The sequence below is a fragment of the Anomalospiza imberbis genome, chromosome Z, assembly GCF_031753505.1.
Source record: "Anomalospiza imberbis isolate Cuckoo-Finch-1a 21T00152 chromosome Z, ASM3175350v1, whole genome shotgun sequence".
NCBI lineage: Eukaryota > Metazoa > Chordata > Aves > Passeriformes > Viduidae > Anomalospiza > Anomalospiza imberbis.
The window spans coordinates 42,270,641-42,286,255 of record NC_089721.1 but is presented as its reverse complement, the minus strand read 5'-3'; the positions used below and the strand labels follow the sequence as shown (position 1 = coordinate 42,286,255).

Here is a 15,615-nt window from a genome sequence, read left to right as displayed (position 1 = left end):
CACTGTGCATTGTAACAATTCTGTCAATAATAATTCAAATCTTCTAAAATATTAACTACCTGCATAGCACATTTGACATTATTGCCCATGTTGAAGAGGGAATATATGAATTTACAATTAATTTTGATTGATTTGGATACTGAACTGTTCAGGTATTTGACAAACCTCCTTTAAAACCAATGCACCTGAAAAGCTTTCCAGAGCACAGTTTAGCTAGATATTTCTTACCGTTTCATTACAAACAATCACAACACTGACAGCTTAATAAAGAAAAAAGAGCCCCCCCAAAAAACCCCAACAAAACACCCCAAATAAAAAAGAAAATGCCACCAAAACAAAAAAACAAAAAACAAAAAAAACCCAAAACAAATAAACAAAACAAACCCACAAACCCCACCAACTCAACAACAAAAAACCAAAACCAACAAAAACAAACAAACCCCCCCCCCAGAATCCCCACAAAACCACAAACCAAAACATGTATCTAAAGGGTCAAAAAAGGGAGCACTAAATGCAATAAAGATCCCTTTCCCCATTTTTACATTCTGAACAGTGACTTCATCAAAATCTTTTATTGAAACATGTACATACACTGAGTTTCATAACTGTGACAAGAAGTCCTGAGTTGGTGGGGAAAGGAACAGTCAAAAAAAGCCTGAAGGGGGAAAAAAGCTCATTTAATAAATTTACAACAATTTACAGCCATTTGTTTGTGTTTTGCTTTTATTTTTTTGTGGTGTGTTTTTATTTTTTGCTTGTTTGTTTTGTAAAAAGGCATTGTAACTGATCACAAACAGGAGAATCCTGGCTATTTTACAGTTATACGTACAGAACTTAAATATTCAAGCTTGTGATGAAAAGCGGCAAAGTGGTCGCAGTGTACAACGTAAACAAGTAGCTTTGGAAAGTGAACAAAGTCCTTGAGAGTTCTTTACTAAGAAAAAAAATATTCTCCCCATTCCCTCCTGAAATATGAGCACAGGTCAGTGTTTAAATGTTCATTTACAAACATAACTTAAAACATTATCAGCCTCAAACCACTTTGACATTAAGAGTGTTATACTAAGATCCAGTCTGAAATGGGCAGTGTTGAGGTCCCTGTAAAAGTAAACATCTTCCATTTCTTAAAAAAAAAGTGCCACAGCATTTGCAGCACAGTGCAGCATAAAATTTAAATACAAAAATATTTTTCTTCTGTTGGGATAGTAGACCTTGCATCCTGGAAAGACGTAACAATACTGCTACTGATAGAATATCCCTTCTGTAATTTTCAAGTCAAGTAAGGCAATTACTGTGTTAATTTACTGTATATGGCTAAAAGAAGGTCCAGAAAATATCAGTCTTTGTTATGTTTTCCGGCTACTCCATGTATGTTCAGGTGTACTTTTATGATCTGATGAATGTTCAAATGGAGATCTGTGACCTAGGGGAGATCTTGAACCATAAGGAGACCTCTGATCCAGTGGTGACCTTGGGCCACTACCTGAAGCTCTGTGGTCCATTTGCCAGTCTGAGTGGTACCTATAATCTCTGGGAGATTTATGATGGCTGTACTCGGAAGAGGAACGGTGATCTGAATGTATCCTGTGGTCTGAATGGGAACGGTGATCCAAATGAACTCGGCTGTCTTTTAGACTCCCTTCCAGGCCTGACCTGTGGTCTCTGCTCCTGTAGTCATCTAACTTTCTATGTTTATTATCACTGTAGTATCTAAAAAATAAGAACTTATTTGTATTAGAGTTACTGGTAACACATCAGGACAGCATTAGAGAAAGATCATTGTTGCAATTTTGTGTTACTCAGATTGTTTTGTGCTTCCTACAAGCATAACTACAAAAACACAAAGGGAATTCTGACCAGATTTCAAAATTGCTCAAGAAACTCACCTGCTGTCTTGTTTGTAGTGATCCCAGTCTCTGTGTTCTTTTCCATTGCTGAAGGCTGAATAGGGCCTTTTCCTGGAGTCATTTTTCTTGTAAGCATCTCCCTGATGTCTGTCCTTATGATGATCATGGTATTGTGACAGATGTCTATCAGAGGAATAGCTGTCCCTGCTACTATCATCATGGTTTGTATTCTCCTTCAGTCTTTCCACATCTGTTTAATAAAGCACCGGTTAAAAAGAAGTACCAGAACATTTTTACTTCACCTAATTTAAACAGCACTTCTACTGTCAGCTGTAAACCAGTATGAAATGGGTATCATTTAAAAAAAACAAGATCTAAATAGCTGAAAATCAAATGCACTAATGCCCGTGAACAGAAGAAAATCTCAGATTTAAGTGGAAAGCAAGCTAGAATGTAGATACATAGGACTTGAAAGTGAACTTCTCAACCTCTCCATTCAGTCTATGAAGCTGAGTGTCCAAATGGGCAGTGAGTAGAGGGTACCTTCAGTAGAGCAATTTTAGATAGAATGGCAGCAACTTCCTTTCTAAGAAGAGACAGACTTAGTATGAGTAACAGTTTTAAAGAAACACCTTGTTAGCAAAAGAATTTCAGTGGTCTTCCTAAAATTCATGGTTGCTGATTTTAAGTCCATGACAATATACTTGGAAGTTTAGTAACACAAGATCAAATAAAGCACTACATACATAAAAGCAGGTATGAGAACATGTGGGGAAAAAAATCAGTGTTATTCAAAACAATAAAAGACAGCCTCTGTAACTAACAACTGTGAGCCCCTGTTAGACTGTGACTGACTAATGAACTGCTTTCTTTCATCATAGTGATACTGCAACACCTACAAACAGTCTCAGAATTTCCAGGAAGTTTACAGGTTTTAAGTAGACCTCTTGCCCTCTCCAAATTTTAACACAAAAATTGGTTTTTTTTTAAAGGACGCTCAAATAACCTGGTAAGCACCAACTTCAATGTGCACTCTGCTGGATTTCACCAGCAAATTAGTGAAGCTTTTTGAATTAGTCTATCATTGTAGTACTTAACCGTGTGGAAAACAGACCCAGAAGACATATGAAATGAAATAAACATGAATACTTAAGGTATTTAACACAAGAATATACTTAGAAGTTTCTTACCTGGATTTCTAATTACATGTGTATTCACATGACTGCTAATATTCTGATCGCTGTGTTGCTAAAAAAGACAAGTACATTGATAAATGTTATTGGTAAAACCCAAAGTTCATTTGAATACATTAGAAAAATACTCTATCAAAAGAGACTACTATACTGCAAGCACAAATACTAACTTGAAGTGTATTTCCATGTTCTTTATAATCCTCTATATCTAACAAAAGTTATAATAATTAAAATATATATTTGTGTATTTTGAAAGGATGTGAAAATATTACCTGAGTCTCTTGACGTTTTTTGATTGCATGTTTATACAGTTTGTGCAGCTTTCTGGCATCAAATTCTGTAAACTTAGAGACAAAAATCCACAAATTTCTGAGGAAGAAGAAAAGAGAAGCTGTAATTCTTCTTTAAATTTCTTTTCCTTTTATTATGTAGCAGAACATGGATTTGACTTGAAATTATTTGAACCACACTCCAGTAAACCTGAAATGCTATATAATCTACAGCGTACTGCCAAATTGTACAAGAAATGTTATGGAGTTGTAAATGAAATATTTGAAAGATTGATCCCTTTAACAATTTTTCACTTTTTAATATTTATTGTAAGTACTTCAGAGTGTGAAATGCATGGTCAGTAGTACTAATTAGAATTGTTAAATTTTTGTGAAATGCTTATTAAAAAGATAGCTATCAGTTTATATATATATATCTTCCAAAAATTTGTTTGAATTCTGAACATTTACCAGTCTGTAAATAAAAAAATTTAAGTACCTAACTTTTTCTTCCATGATCACAGGTAAAGTTTTTTTTAACAGATACTAATTTTTAGTGAAATTTGCAGGTGGAATGTTTAGAAAAGTCTACAGAATAACAGTGTTCAAAAATATTTGAAGTGTGGAGGATCACAAAGCAACAGTATGCTCCTTCCCTGTGATTATTTAAACATGATAATTTCTGTCCAGAAGCTTGCCTAAGTAGGCAACTAGTCAATGGTGTGTCTAATGAGACCATTCTAACTTAATATAAACTACACTACTTCTTACCAAATATAGCTGAAATAAGTATTTTATTTATCTATACATAATATCATAGCATTATTATGAATAACAGCTCTATTACAAGTTTCCGCTTAAAATAGTAAACAATTTACCAAAACCTAAGACATGGATCTTGTTTTGATATCTCAGATCACCTTACTATTTGCAAGTGAAGGAAGTAAAATCAGCAGAAGCATATTACACTAACAGAATTCTTCAAGAAAATGCAACACTTGAGAATTTGATATATATAATCACAGGATGTATTTTCAAGCATAAAGACATTAACTGAACATTCCAACAAAAGTAAATCAAATTGCATTAAGAACTTATCAATGAAATACAAGACCAATATTTTTTCCTTAGTTCTTTTTATAATGTCAACTGATATAGATGCAAACTCTTCCCTCACTTCTGAAGTGCATCTGAGTGCTTTATGATAAATACTTGTTATCAAGTAATAGTTAATACATAATAAGTAATTTCATTTTAGAATACATTAAAAAAAAAGAATTCTACAACTTGGAATCATACATTCAACACAATTTTAGAACTACGTATTTTCAACACAAATTATTAAAAAACCAAAATGACCTGAAGTTGAAAAAACAGATCTTTAAAGGTAAGAATGGTTTTGACTAAACACAGTGATAGTGACAAGTCCCCAGCATTTGCTGTCAGTGTTAAGCAGAGAGAGGTCTCCACCCTTTGGACAAAATAAAGGGCTCTGCATCAATGCTCAAAATCAATCCATTACAGGTCAGAACATAGTCTCCTATTTAAAACAGCAGAAAGATAAAAGAAAGGGGGAAAAATAAACAGGAGGAATAACTAAAACCTACTCTTCTCAATGTAACCAATTGTAGATTACCCTTTTTCAAGTAAAACCCAAGAAAAAAAAACTTACTTTCTCCACTGTTTAATTTGTTCAGGATTTGTATACTCCTTTAGACATTCAGTAATATGATCCCCAATTTTGATAAGACACTGTCTAGTATGTTCCAGCTGTTCTCTTTCAGAAAGACCCTTCTCTGGTCGATCGAGCTGTTTCAATGCTGCCTTGACAGGTCTCATTCTTTCTTTACACTGTAAAATGGAAAAAAGGAATGTATTGATTCAAAAGAAAAAAATTTATTCTAAAGCATGACCCACCTTTTACTGTGATATATAACCACAGGTGAAGACAGTATTGTTAGAAGTCAAATGAAACACAAGACTTCCCCAGAGGTCGTAAAAATGTTTTACATGTTCCCTTTTGAAAAATTTCAATCCAACTGGAAATTCACTTCTCTATGAAAGCATTAAATTCTATAATATATATCAAGCTGTAGAAGGGGCTAATGTGTATATCTAAAACACCAGCAGCCGGATAGCTGTGAGGCCACTTTTTTTCTGCTCCAAACCCACTGCTATGGGCTTATATGGTATGTCAGGGACTAACATACTGATTTTCATTCCAAGTGTGTAATTTACTAATAAAACCTTCTAAGCTTTTGCAGACCTGCTCACTTTTGAAGTTCCTTTTCCGTGCAAGCTTCCACGAATCTAGGGTGATGCTTTCCCCTTAAGAGTAAGACACCACTAAGATTTGAGAAAGCACTAATTTAATATATACGATTTCTGAGGAAAAGGACTTACTGTATCTTGCAATTACAACTCTGAGCATAATCATGTAAGGTAAGACACTTCTTAACACCTACAAAGCTATACAAACTCAATGTCAAAACTAAATACGAGAGTGTCCAGTACATTTCAAACAAATACTTTCTGCAACCATTACACCTGGCATTCAACAAAGGATCAAAACTGCTTCTCTGATTATTTTTTAAACCTCACTCCTTTGCAGATATTAGCAGAAGTTATGCTACCTAGAAGAAAGCTAGTTTGGGTATAACACCATGAAGGCTGGAAACAACCTCCAAGATCATTAAACCCAGCCTTTGAACATCACCACCCCAACTGAACTATATCAAGCCCCACATCCAGTTGTTCTTTTGAACACTTCCAGGCATAGTGACTGTATCTCCTCCCTGAGCAGGCTGTTCGCTGCTTAACCACTCTTTCACTGAAGAAATCTTTCCTTACATCCAACATAAGCCTTCCCTGAAACAACTTGGGGCCATTTCTCCTTGTCCTGTCACTGCTTCCCTGGGAAAACATCTGATCCTCACCTGGCTACAACCTGCTATCAGGCAGCTGTAGGGTGTGGTAAAGTCTCCCCCAATCCTCGTCTGGGCTCAAAAACCCCAGCTCCCTCAGCCACTCCTCCTAAGACTTGTGCTCCAGACCCTTCCCCAGCTCCATAGCCTTCCCTGGACTTGCTTCAGCACCAAAATGTCCTTTTTGAACTGAGAGTCCCAGAACTGAACGCTTGAGATGTGGCCACAGGGAATGCCTAGACTAGCCACAGATAAAGGTTGTTCATTCTTCAATTTTCGTATTTTGAATCCAACGTTTTAATAATAAATCCAGATAAATCCAGTTGGCATGGTTTAAATTGCAGACACTTGCTTATCATACATCAAACTCCAATAGCATGGTATCCATGACTAAAATATCCTCGTCATCAAGGTCACTGTCAGTTAAGCTTGAACAACATTTCCATTTGAAAATGCAGTTACGTATGTTTAATTAGACTGCTCCTGACCATGGCATAATGATAAACACCAATCACCTCCTTCCTCCCTTGATGCTACCAAACCTAGAAAAACCAAACAAATACCTGGAATGGAATGAAATGGAATATCACTATTACCAGGTAGGCATCTAGGGACAACTCAAAAAAACTGGAGAAGCTGTTCCATTGCCATCTCACGCCACTAAGTAATTAAACATCTGGTTTACATATTAAACTCGCCACAGATTAAAGTAGCTTTTAAAAAGACAGCTTATAGAGTGCAGTTCTTAAATAGAGAAGTGATCAGAAACATGTAACTGCACATGGAAATCAAATTATTTTCTGTCATTAGCCACACAGACATATCCACTTGAATCACTCAAGGCCCATGCTGAAAATCACAGGTGAGTTACTTGGATTGTTTAGACTAAACTCATGGACAGTAACTGCCATACTCATAATAATCCTACTGGCATTCTCACAGGCACCACACACAATACACCCAATAGACCTGGCTGGCAAAAACACAGCCGTTGAAATCTGAATGACAAAACAACCACAGCTGTTCAAAGTAACTCTGATACTTTTTCATGGGCCTCAGCCACCCTGTAAAACTTCATCTAAATTGTGCATATACATTTTTCTCAAATGTTAATTCTATTCTTGTAAGCAGCTGTGATTAAACAGAATTCTTTTGGTGTCAGAGACATTGCCTCAGCAAGATATTTCTAAGTGCTTTAGCATTGTTTCTTCCTGTGTTTACTAACAAAAGTTTGCAATACTTCAGAAGAGAAGTGCCGAACCCTAGTTTTTCTTGCTATCTTATAAAGAAGAAAAGCATATATTATATGGTGAAGCCAAAGACTCCATCAATTCCCATTACATTCATTCACATCTGCTCTTAAGAAGCAGGATATACAAGTGACTCTTGAGGATAAATCTTTAGAGTTTATATTCTCAACCTATTAATCCTACAAACTATTGGGTAAGTTTTTCTATTATCTTGCATATATGCAGCAAAAAGCCAAAATAAAACTCCCTAGAACAGAATAAATTACTTTAGTATACTGTCAATAACATTAATTGATCCAAGACTTAGCAAAAGATCACCTGTGTTACTGTGCCAAGTAATAGTATCAAGAATATGAGCAATTGTCCTCATTTAGACTATTAAGTATATACACTAATTTATTAAATGGTGACCTACCACACTAAAAGTTTTCTGATCTAGCTCTTCAGATTCTTCTGATATAGGAACTGGTTCACTAGATGCAGTAATATGAACTGGAGTATCCAGCAAAGGAATTTTTTTAGTTTTTTCCTTATTTTCGGATTTGATTTCATTTACCTAAGAACAAGATAAAAAATATTTAAGTACATTTTATTTTGGTTCTGCAATTATAACATATGACAAGCCCCATAACTACTGCATTTTCTTCAATATATAAGAATAAAATCCATGCTGACATTCAATGACAGTACCTTTTACTTTCTCTGTGAAATGGAAAAGGAAAATGGAAAAAAAAAATTTTTTTTGCACACACTCAGTCCAATTAAGAGCTGTATCACTGAAGATGTACTTCCCCATTCAAATGCCTGTCTTAGTGGTTTCAGGTAGTAAAAATAAAATTTTAAATGACATAAAATATTTTAATGAAATGATGACTGATCAGATCCACAACATTTTTTCATCTCAAAATAATTCACATAAACCTGGTGGCCTTCTCTAGCACTATATAAGATAAGTAAACCTAGTTACCTTCTCTTCCTTTACTTCTTTTTCTTTCTGTGTGGATTCTTTTACTTTGTTTTCTCTCTTTTCTTTTAATTCTTTCTTATCCTCTTTTTCTTTTTTCTCTCTTTTCAAATCCCTCTTATTTTCTTTTTCTTTTGACTCTCTTTTTTCTTCAGCTTCCTTCTTTATACCAGTATCTGGCTCAGGCTTTTCTTCATTTTCTTTTTCTGCTTTAATTTTTTTATGCAGATGTTTCACTGAAACAATCTCATCCTGCAATATGCAAGCATGTATGTCACGTCAAACTGGGTTCCTATCTATACAAGTTTCACAAGTATCAGATTAAAACACTTTTTATCTGTGAATTTTTATCAATAGATAAAAATTATCATATAGATATCAAATCACATAATTATCAAATCACCTCTCAAACAGAACTGAATGCAGTTGGTAAAGAAATATGAGAGCTATGCACTCACTTCCTTGATATGGCAAAGCAAGTACTGATTTGGTAGAGTCAGTGGGCATGAGAAATTGTGTCCAGTTAACTTGGAATGAAGTCTGAATTTGGTCCCTTTAAGGGCTGCTAGACTAAAGAACTGAAATCTAAAAGGAGGTATGGTCTTGCAAAACTGACCTGATCGGTAAAGACAGTCAAGTGATGAGAGATGTTAGAAGACCTCTGATCTAATTTGCTTTGTCCCAATCCCATATTAAACACTCACAGGAGAAGGTAACAGAATCCCAACTTTCTCTTTTCCAGAACTCTTCATTTTACTAGGCCTTAAATTTTTTTTTAATTACAGATTTGCTGTTATGTGCACATTTAACTGTTTGGAGGTGAACCAAGTATTACTCACTGCTCTGTATAATATTCACTGAGAAGGGTCTGAGATCAAAACTAATATCCTTTCAGATATAGAAAAATACTATAAATAAAACATTATTATAACACAGGTGGAAGAATCATTATCATGTCTGAATTTATTTGAACATACCAGAAAGGCACATACAAAAACTGCTTATCTGATGCTTAAGAACAGATGAAAGACTGTCTATTACTTGAACAAATTACTTGTAAGAGGTATGAAGTTATGAGCTCAGCCAGGGCTAGGTTATAGTGTTTAGGTACCCTGGAAACTTTCTAGCAAAAATCTAATTATTTAAAAACTTTCCTGGTAATTCTAGCAGTAAAATAGGTAAGTCTTAAATATTGCACACAGTATGGAATCTAGGTAGCTAAAGCCAGTAGTTTAGGAAGGTTGTAATATACAGTTCAGTTTTCAGAAATGCAATTGTTATTCAGTGTCCAAAAACTGAAGTGATGAGTACCTGCTGTTAACAGAGAGGACAGCATTCTAGGCAGTTTCCCAAAATATAGTTATATCCATCAGCTGATGGCAGTGTCTTCTCTTTTGAGTGGAGATGAAGACTAACACTCATTTTTAAAGTAGTCTGAACAAATAATATGCTTAGTTTTAGGGTTCAGTTGTCCCCATTAATGTACTGGGAACTGTGGCAAAATTTACATGTCTTAGTCTTACATTTCAGGCAGATTATTGTAGCTATAAACACAAGGCAGTCTACATTGAATTTTTTTTTTTTATTGCTGGCTTCACATTTTATTCTTTATAATACAATTTAAATACATACACTAAAAGAGTGATTAAAATTTACTATTTTTTCATAGATTTATCATGGCTTTTCTAATGCTAATTTTAACTATGTATTTCCGTAAGTATTTTTTCTTTTAGAACAAGTTGACAATTATATGGCTTTTAACTGTTTGCTTTAAACCAAGTAGAGAGTATTTTATTGATTATAGAATTGCAGTGACTTATTTCAACTGCTTTCAAATTAGCTGTGACATGACCCCAAATTTTATCCAAATTTTTATGTCTAGTGATTTTGCTATGTGATAAGCAACAAAAATAAAAAGACACAACTAAAGCATAATAACCAGATTAATAATCAGAAGCAAAAAAACCCAACAAGGTTAAATAGTCTTTCTGAAAAATGAGAGCCATGATGTATACCCGAGCTTTCATATGCAAGTCTTGAAATACAATTTTTATGCTGTTCATTCCAACTGAGCTTGATAATATTTTTCTTAGCCTCAATAAAAAAGCCTTTACCTTAAGAATCATTACCAGTAGTAGTAACACATGAACAAAATCCAGTAGTTTTACAACTCTGATTTGCAATTATAGCAAATACAGGGTTAATGCTTTAAAAAATGTTGAAACTGAGCAATGTCACTAGTAATTAGACTATAATATTTTAGTAATTATTTGGAAAATTCAGAATTTCTTATTTATTAGTTTATCATTAAACTGAAATAGATACAGTCTTCCATTTGCTTGTACTGATGCAACATCAGTTGTATTGACCAAAGGGAAGTGGGAAGTTGTAGTGGAAAAAAGATGACATTCAGGTGTTTATATTTTATTAAACTGAGCAGAAGATTAAATACAAACTGATACTAACAGGAAGAACTGAATGTACGGTGAGTATCTTTACTGTGTGAAAAATGCTCACCTTGTTATTCTCATCATCATCTTCATCAGATTTTTCTGAGGGCTGTGGTGAAGAATCACTTTTTATTTCTTCTTTTAATTTTGCAGCCTTTAGCACCTTATTCTTCTTAGTTCTTGTTTTCCTCCTCTTTGAATTGCCCTGAATGCAAAATGATCTCTTTAATCATGTCAACTGACAAGCATCCTTGCACTATATTTGCAAAATAAGATTTAGTTTTACATCAAAGAGAGGGTTTCTTTTCTTTTATTTATTGCCACTAATGACCACCACTTTACTCTGGAGACAGAACTGGACTGGAGACAGAACTTAGTGCAACAGTAGAGAATACACACAAATAATGAAAGAATAACACAATATGAAACTTGCAATTAATATCTTGAGTTCATCTTATGTTCTACAATTAGCAGTAGAGTAATACTACACAAATAAGTGCAGAACTAAAAAATGAAAAGGATCAGATGACATGCCAGTAAGCATATTGTTCTACCTTATTAATGAATGCCACATTCTACTTACTGCTCCAGCAAGCCTTTGTGCTTCCTTCCTCGCAAGGTCTTTATTCAGTAATTTAATGAGGTAGTCTGCACGGGTCTGTAACTGCTTTGCCTGGGGTTTCTTATCTGGATCATCAGGCAAAATCTGAGGAGAAAATGACAGCATCATAGCTGTGAGTACAGACTAGCAATTTCAGATGTTAGCCTGGAGCACACAGAACAGAAAAAGCTGCTCAAAAGGACTGTTATACTAGGTATAACAGTCCACTCCAAGTGGACTGTTATACCTAGTAAATACATCAGAATGTTTAAAGCAAAGGAGAATTTCATAAAGTTTTCATTTCTCTCCAATTAAACCAATGCAAGCAACCAATGCAGAGTCTTGGAAATTGCCTCAGAATTTAAAACCAACTCAAGAAAGAAGCCTCAGATTTCTGTCTCCACTCTGATATTTCATCTAAGAAATTACGGGCACCCATACCAGTCAGTCACAGAACTCCTGGCTCTGACTCATTCATCTTCTAAATGCAGCTGCCAAGAATACAAATACATGGTTTCAAAAGCCAGACAAATTAATGAAAGGCAGAAGTAGGAATCATTACTAAGCAAATCTGGACACAAACCTGGCTTCTCAAATTCCAAAGCTATAGGTTGTTGGCACTGTCACAATGTTTACTTCACCATAGGCTTTTCCTCAGTATCTGCTGCTCACTATTGCTAAGAAGTTATTGCACTAATTCTAGTACAGCTACTCTCAATGTTGGAAGACAGCTTCAACTGAACAACCTGGAGATTAAGCAGGGATGAAGAAACTAAATAAAATCTCTAGAAAAACCTCCTTTCTCAAAAGATTGAGAACACAAAATTAACAAAATCAGAACATCTAAAGTAAAGAAGGAAAAGACTGAAGAAAAAATCAAATTACATAAGGCCAACCATGTAAGAATATGAAAACACAACTGATTGCAAGAATGCATGCTTCAAAATAAATACTCAAGATCCCAAAATCTAGTAGTATACCACAAGTAGGATATGAATTATGTATGAAGTACAACTGACATATAATGTTTCTGCAATTTCATTTATCATAAAATAAGCTCCTTTAGTAACCCTACTTAGCAGCATCAATACCTAAGCAAACAGTCTTTGATAAACTATTGTAGATGACATACCTTCTGTGTCAAACTGAGATCAGGATCCATTTTTATCATTTCCCAGCTGCCATAACCATATTCATAGATGCCTATCAACAAATTGGAATCATCTTCCTTACCCCAATCTATATCAAAATGAGCCGCCTTAGTGTGGCATGGGATGACGTATCTAGAAGAAATATATTAAAAAGAAAAATACACGATTTTTACATCTGAAACTTATCGAGGGAGAAGAGACCATACTAAAGGTAATGTAACTAGATTTATTTTCTCTGCTGAGATGCTGGTAAATTTAAGAAATTAATCCAAATATTTATAATAATATTTTCTTAGTATTTCTATAAAACAGTTATTGAAATCAGCACTGGAATGTGTTTTAAAGCTGACGGAGACTAAAATATGAAGAACAGCTTTATGTCTGTAGCCATGAGTTGTGTGACAGAACTGGCTAGCCACGAATAAAAGCAAAAATCATCATCCAAGTGTTCTAACTAAGTGGATAGTTTAGGAACTGCAAATACACAAGGTGGCAAGTTTAGAGGGTAGGAACTGCTGCACTTTGATACTCCTCTCAAGCAGAGATAACACATTTAGTTCCTCAGCAAGCCTGAATTCTAGTCCTAATTATTATCAGTAATTGAACACAGTTCATAGTGAATACAATTGACAAGTTAAAGCTGTTACTGGCTTCTGTGGCAAAGGAAAAAAAACTAAGTACAGCTGTGGAGCAGGTTGCTGCTGCCGCTTCTTAAAGGGAATAGAGGGACAATGCTTTTAATAGAGTATTCGAGTCTTAATTGCAAAAAAAAAAAAAAGCTAGTAAGACTTGAGAAGTTTTCTGCATTACTATTCCCTTAAAAATATGCAAAAGCAGTACCTTTTTCTTTCTTCTGGATCTGAAGGAATGGATTTGTGCAATGGTGCCAGCTCTTCTTCATGAGAGATTACTAACTTTGCATTTACTTGCACTCCTGAGATTCGGAATGTTGGGCCTTTAACCTTCCCAAGTCTACCTCCTTAAAATAAATGACAACACTATTAAAATATTTACCTTTACAAATAACATCAGAAAAACATAAAGGAAACAATTATATCACATCACCTTTTCTTGACCAAATGCTTGAATTAAATGCTTCAGAACTGGAAAGTCCCTACATAACAGGACATCTAAATTTCACAGCAAATCAAAAATCTATTTCATTTTTCAGTGGTAAGTCACACATAGAAAGGGAAAAAAGTCACCTTACTATAACCCTGGGTTTTTAAAAATTACCCAGTATGCTTCCTAACATTTTTGTTAATGTTTCCCAATAAAATTATTTTATGTTATAATCAGAATGCAAGAGTAACTCATTCTTCTTGTCATTTTTCACTGTCCTCTCAAGCCCCCTGAATACTGTACCTGCTCTTTCTTGTCCAGATGAACTGTCCTTTAAGGCTTTAATGCATCCATTATGTACAAGCTCTCCCAAACGTCTGAGATCTGTCTCTGATTTATCAACTAGCTCAGCATCTCTAGCTATAGCATCTAACCTGTAATAAAAAAAAAGACTAATTTTTGCAACTCTGAAAATTTGGCAGTTATGAATGATTCCTTCAGACTTCAAAACAAAATAAATGATCGCGTAAGTCAGGAGTCAGCTGTGGTTTCTATTTGTTGTGTAATTTTGATCCAAGAAAAAAGACCCTAAATTATTTAGGTATGAGGACAATAAAACAAGAAGTGTAAAGAACCCCCTAACCCAGTGTTAAATTATTGCACATTCTTTAGAAAAGAAAATGAATCATTACGTACATATATGTATCATATGATCATATGCACTTTAAATATTTCTAAGGATTAATATTCTTAAGGATGGGAGTTTTTCTTAAAATAGGAGTAATGAAAGAAGCTTAAAAATGACAATTGACAATATATAAAATGCAAAACTAACTTTAACAGAGTGAATAAACTGATAGGCTTTCAACAGGCTTATCACACATGACAAGTGAATGATTATCATCAGTGAAGAGCAAACAAGTCAGCAGATAAATATAAAGGATGTGTTCCTCCAAATGGCAGTCTGTTGTGTGGCTGTCTGCACAAATAACATACATGAAGAAGACACTACACTAAAGTCACACTATATTCAAGGTGATGTATTTACCCTACTGCCAAAAGTTTCATGGTACATTCTAACTTCTATAAAAAAAGAGATTCCAAGTTGCCACACAAATAATAATCAAACAACTTTACCTCTCGAGAGGGCCACCAAATTTCTTGTAACTCTTGATAAACCTAGTAACAGAAAATAATTTTACCACTTAAATATATGCTTAACAAATGACATCTGTTTTAAAGTTGCATTGATCCAATTGTTAATCTTAGTATAATGCTATGTGGACAATATGGGGAAAAAAGTACAGAGAGTAGAGCAGCTTCACCTATTCAGATAACTCAAATAAAATAAATTTTATGGGTTTAAGAACTGATATAAATAAAACAATAGAAGATATATTTTATTTCAGAAATAATTTTATTAATTTCACAAGACTGAGGATTCCACAGCTGTATATATCTAAAAATGAAAACTGAATGTGGATTTACAGTAAATGAAGATTTCAGACATCATGTTATGTATTGTTATACCATTATTAAAAAGCAATCTCCAACAGGTAATTGGAAGATTTAGGAAAATAACATGAAAGATATTTTCTGTTCAAATATCTAAGCAATGGAAAGAAACTAGAGATACCTGGCTAAGAAAGGAAATGAAACAGAAATAATAATTTTAAAAAATATTAAAAAATAAAATAAAAAAAAAGAGAAGGAGAAAGAAATCCTCAACAACGAAATTACTTGTTCAAGCAGAAGAATAGGCTTGAAAAAAGTACCAATTTCCCTCGCTGTTAGATAAGATAGCAAGACAAAAAGGATCTTTGAAGTTATTCCTCTAAAAAAAATACTCTGAAGACTTTAGAGCAATTTGGGAAAACACACATACTTGAATTTCAGAAACAAAG

General features: G+C 34.2%; 1 protein-coding gene across 1 annotated transcript in view; it reads right to left on the bottom strand.

Annotated features, from left to right (window-relative positions):
* Positions 1 to 1,127: 1,127 nt before the first annotated feature.
* CHD1 (chromodomain helicase DNA binding protein 1) overlaps positions 1,128 to 15,615 on the bottom strand; it is a 54,889-nt gene continuing 40,401 nt past the window's right edge. Inside the window, exons 25-37 of the mRNA XM_068176424.1 lie at positions 14,849 to 14,890; positions 14,015 to 14,145; positions 13,490 to 13,628; positions 12,631 to 12,781; positions 11,481 to 11,603; positions 10,965 to 11,102; positions 8,451 to 8,699; positions 7,899 to 8,039; positions 4,982 to 5,160; positions 3,313 to 3,409; positions 3,038 to 3,095; positions 1,887 to 2,097; positions 1,128 to 1,710 (exon numbers count right to left, since the gene is read on the bottom strand). Coding sequence (XP_068032525.1) covers positions 1,347 to 1,710; positions 1,887 to 2,097; positions 3,038 to 3,095; positions 3,313 to 3,409; positions 4,982 to 5,160; positions 7,899 to 8,039; positions 8,451 to 8,699; positions 10,965 to 11,102; positions 11,481 to 11,603; positions 12,631 to 12,781; positions 13,490 to 13,628; positions 14,015 to 14,145; positions 14,849 to 14,890 — 2,023 coding nt within the window. The 3' untranslated portion in view covers positions 1,128 to 1,346. The remainder of the gene's footprint in view (positions 1,711 to 1,886; positions 2,098 to 3,037; positions 3,096 to 3,312; positions 3,410 to 4,981; positions 5,161 to 7,898; positions 8,040 to 8,450; positions 8,700 to 10,964; positions 11,103 to 11,480; positions 11,604 to 12,630; positions 12,782 to 13,489; positions 13,629 to 14,014; positions 14,146 to 14,848; positions 14,891 to 15,615) is intronic.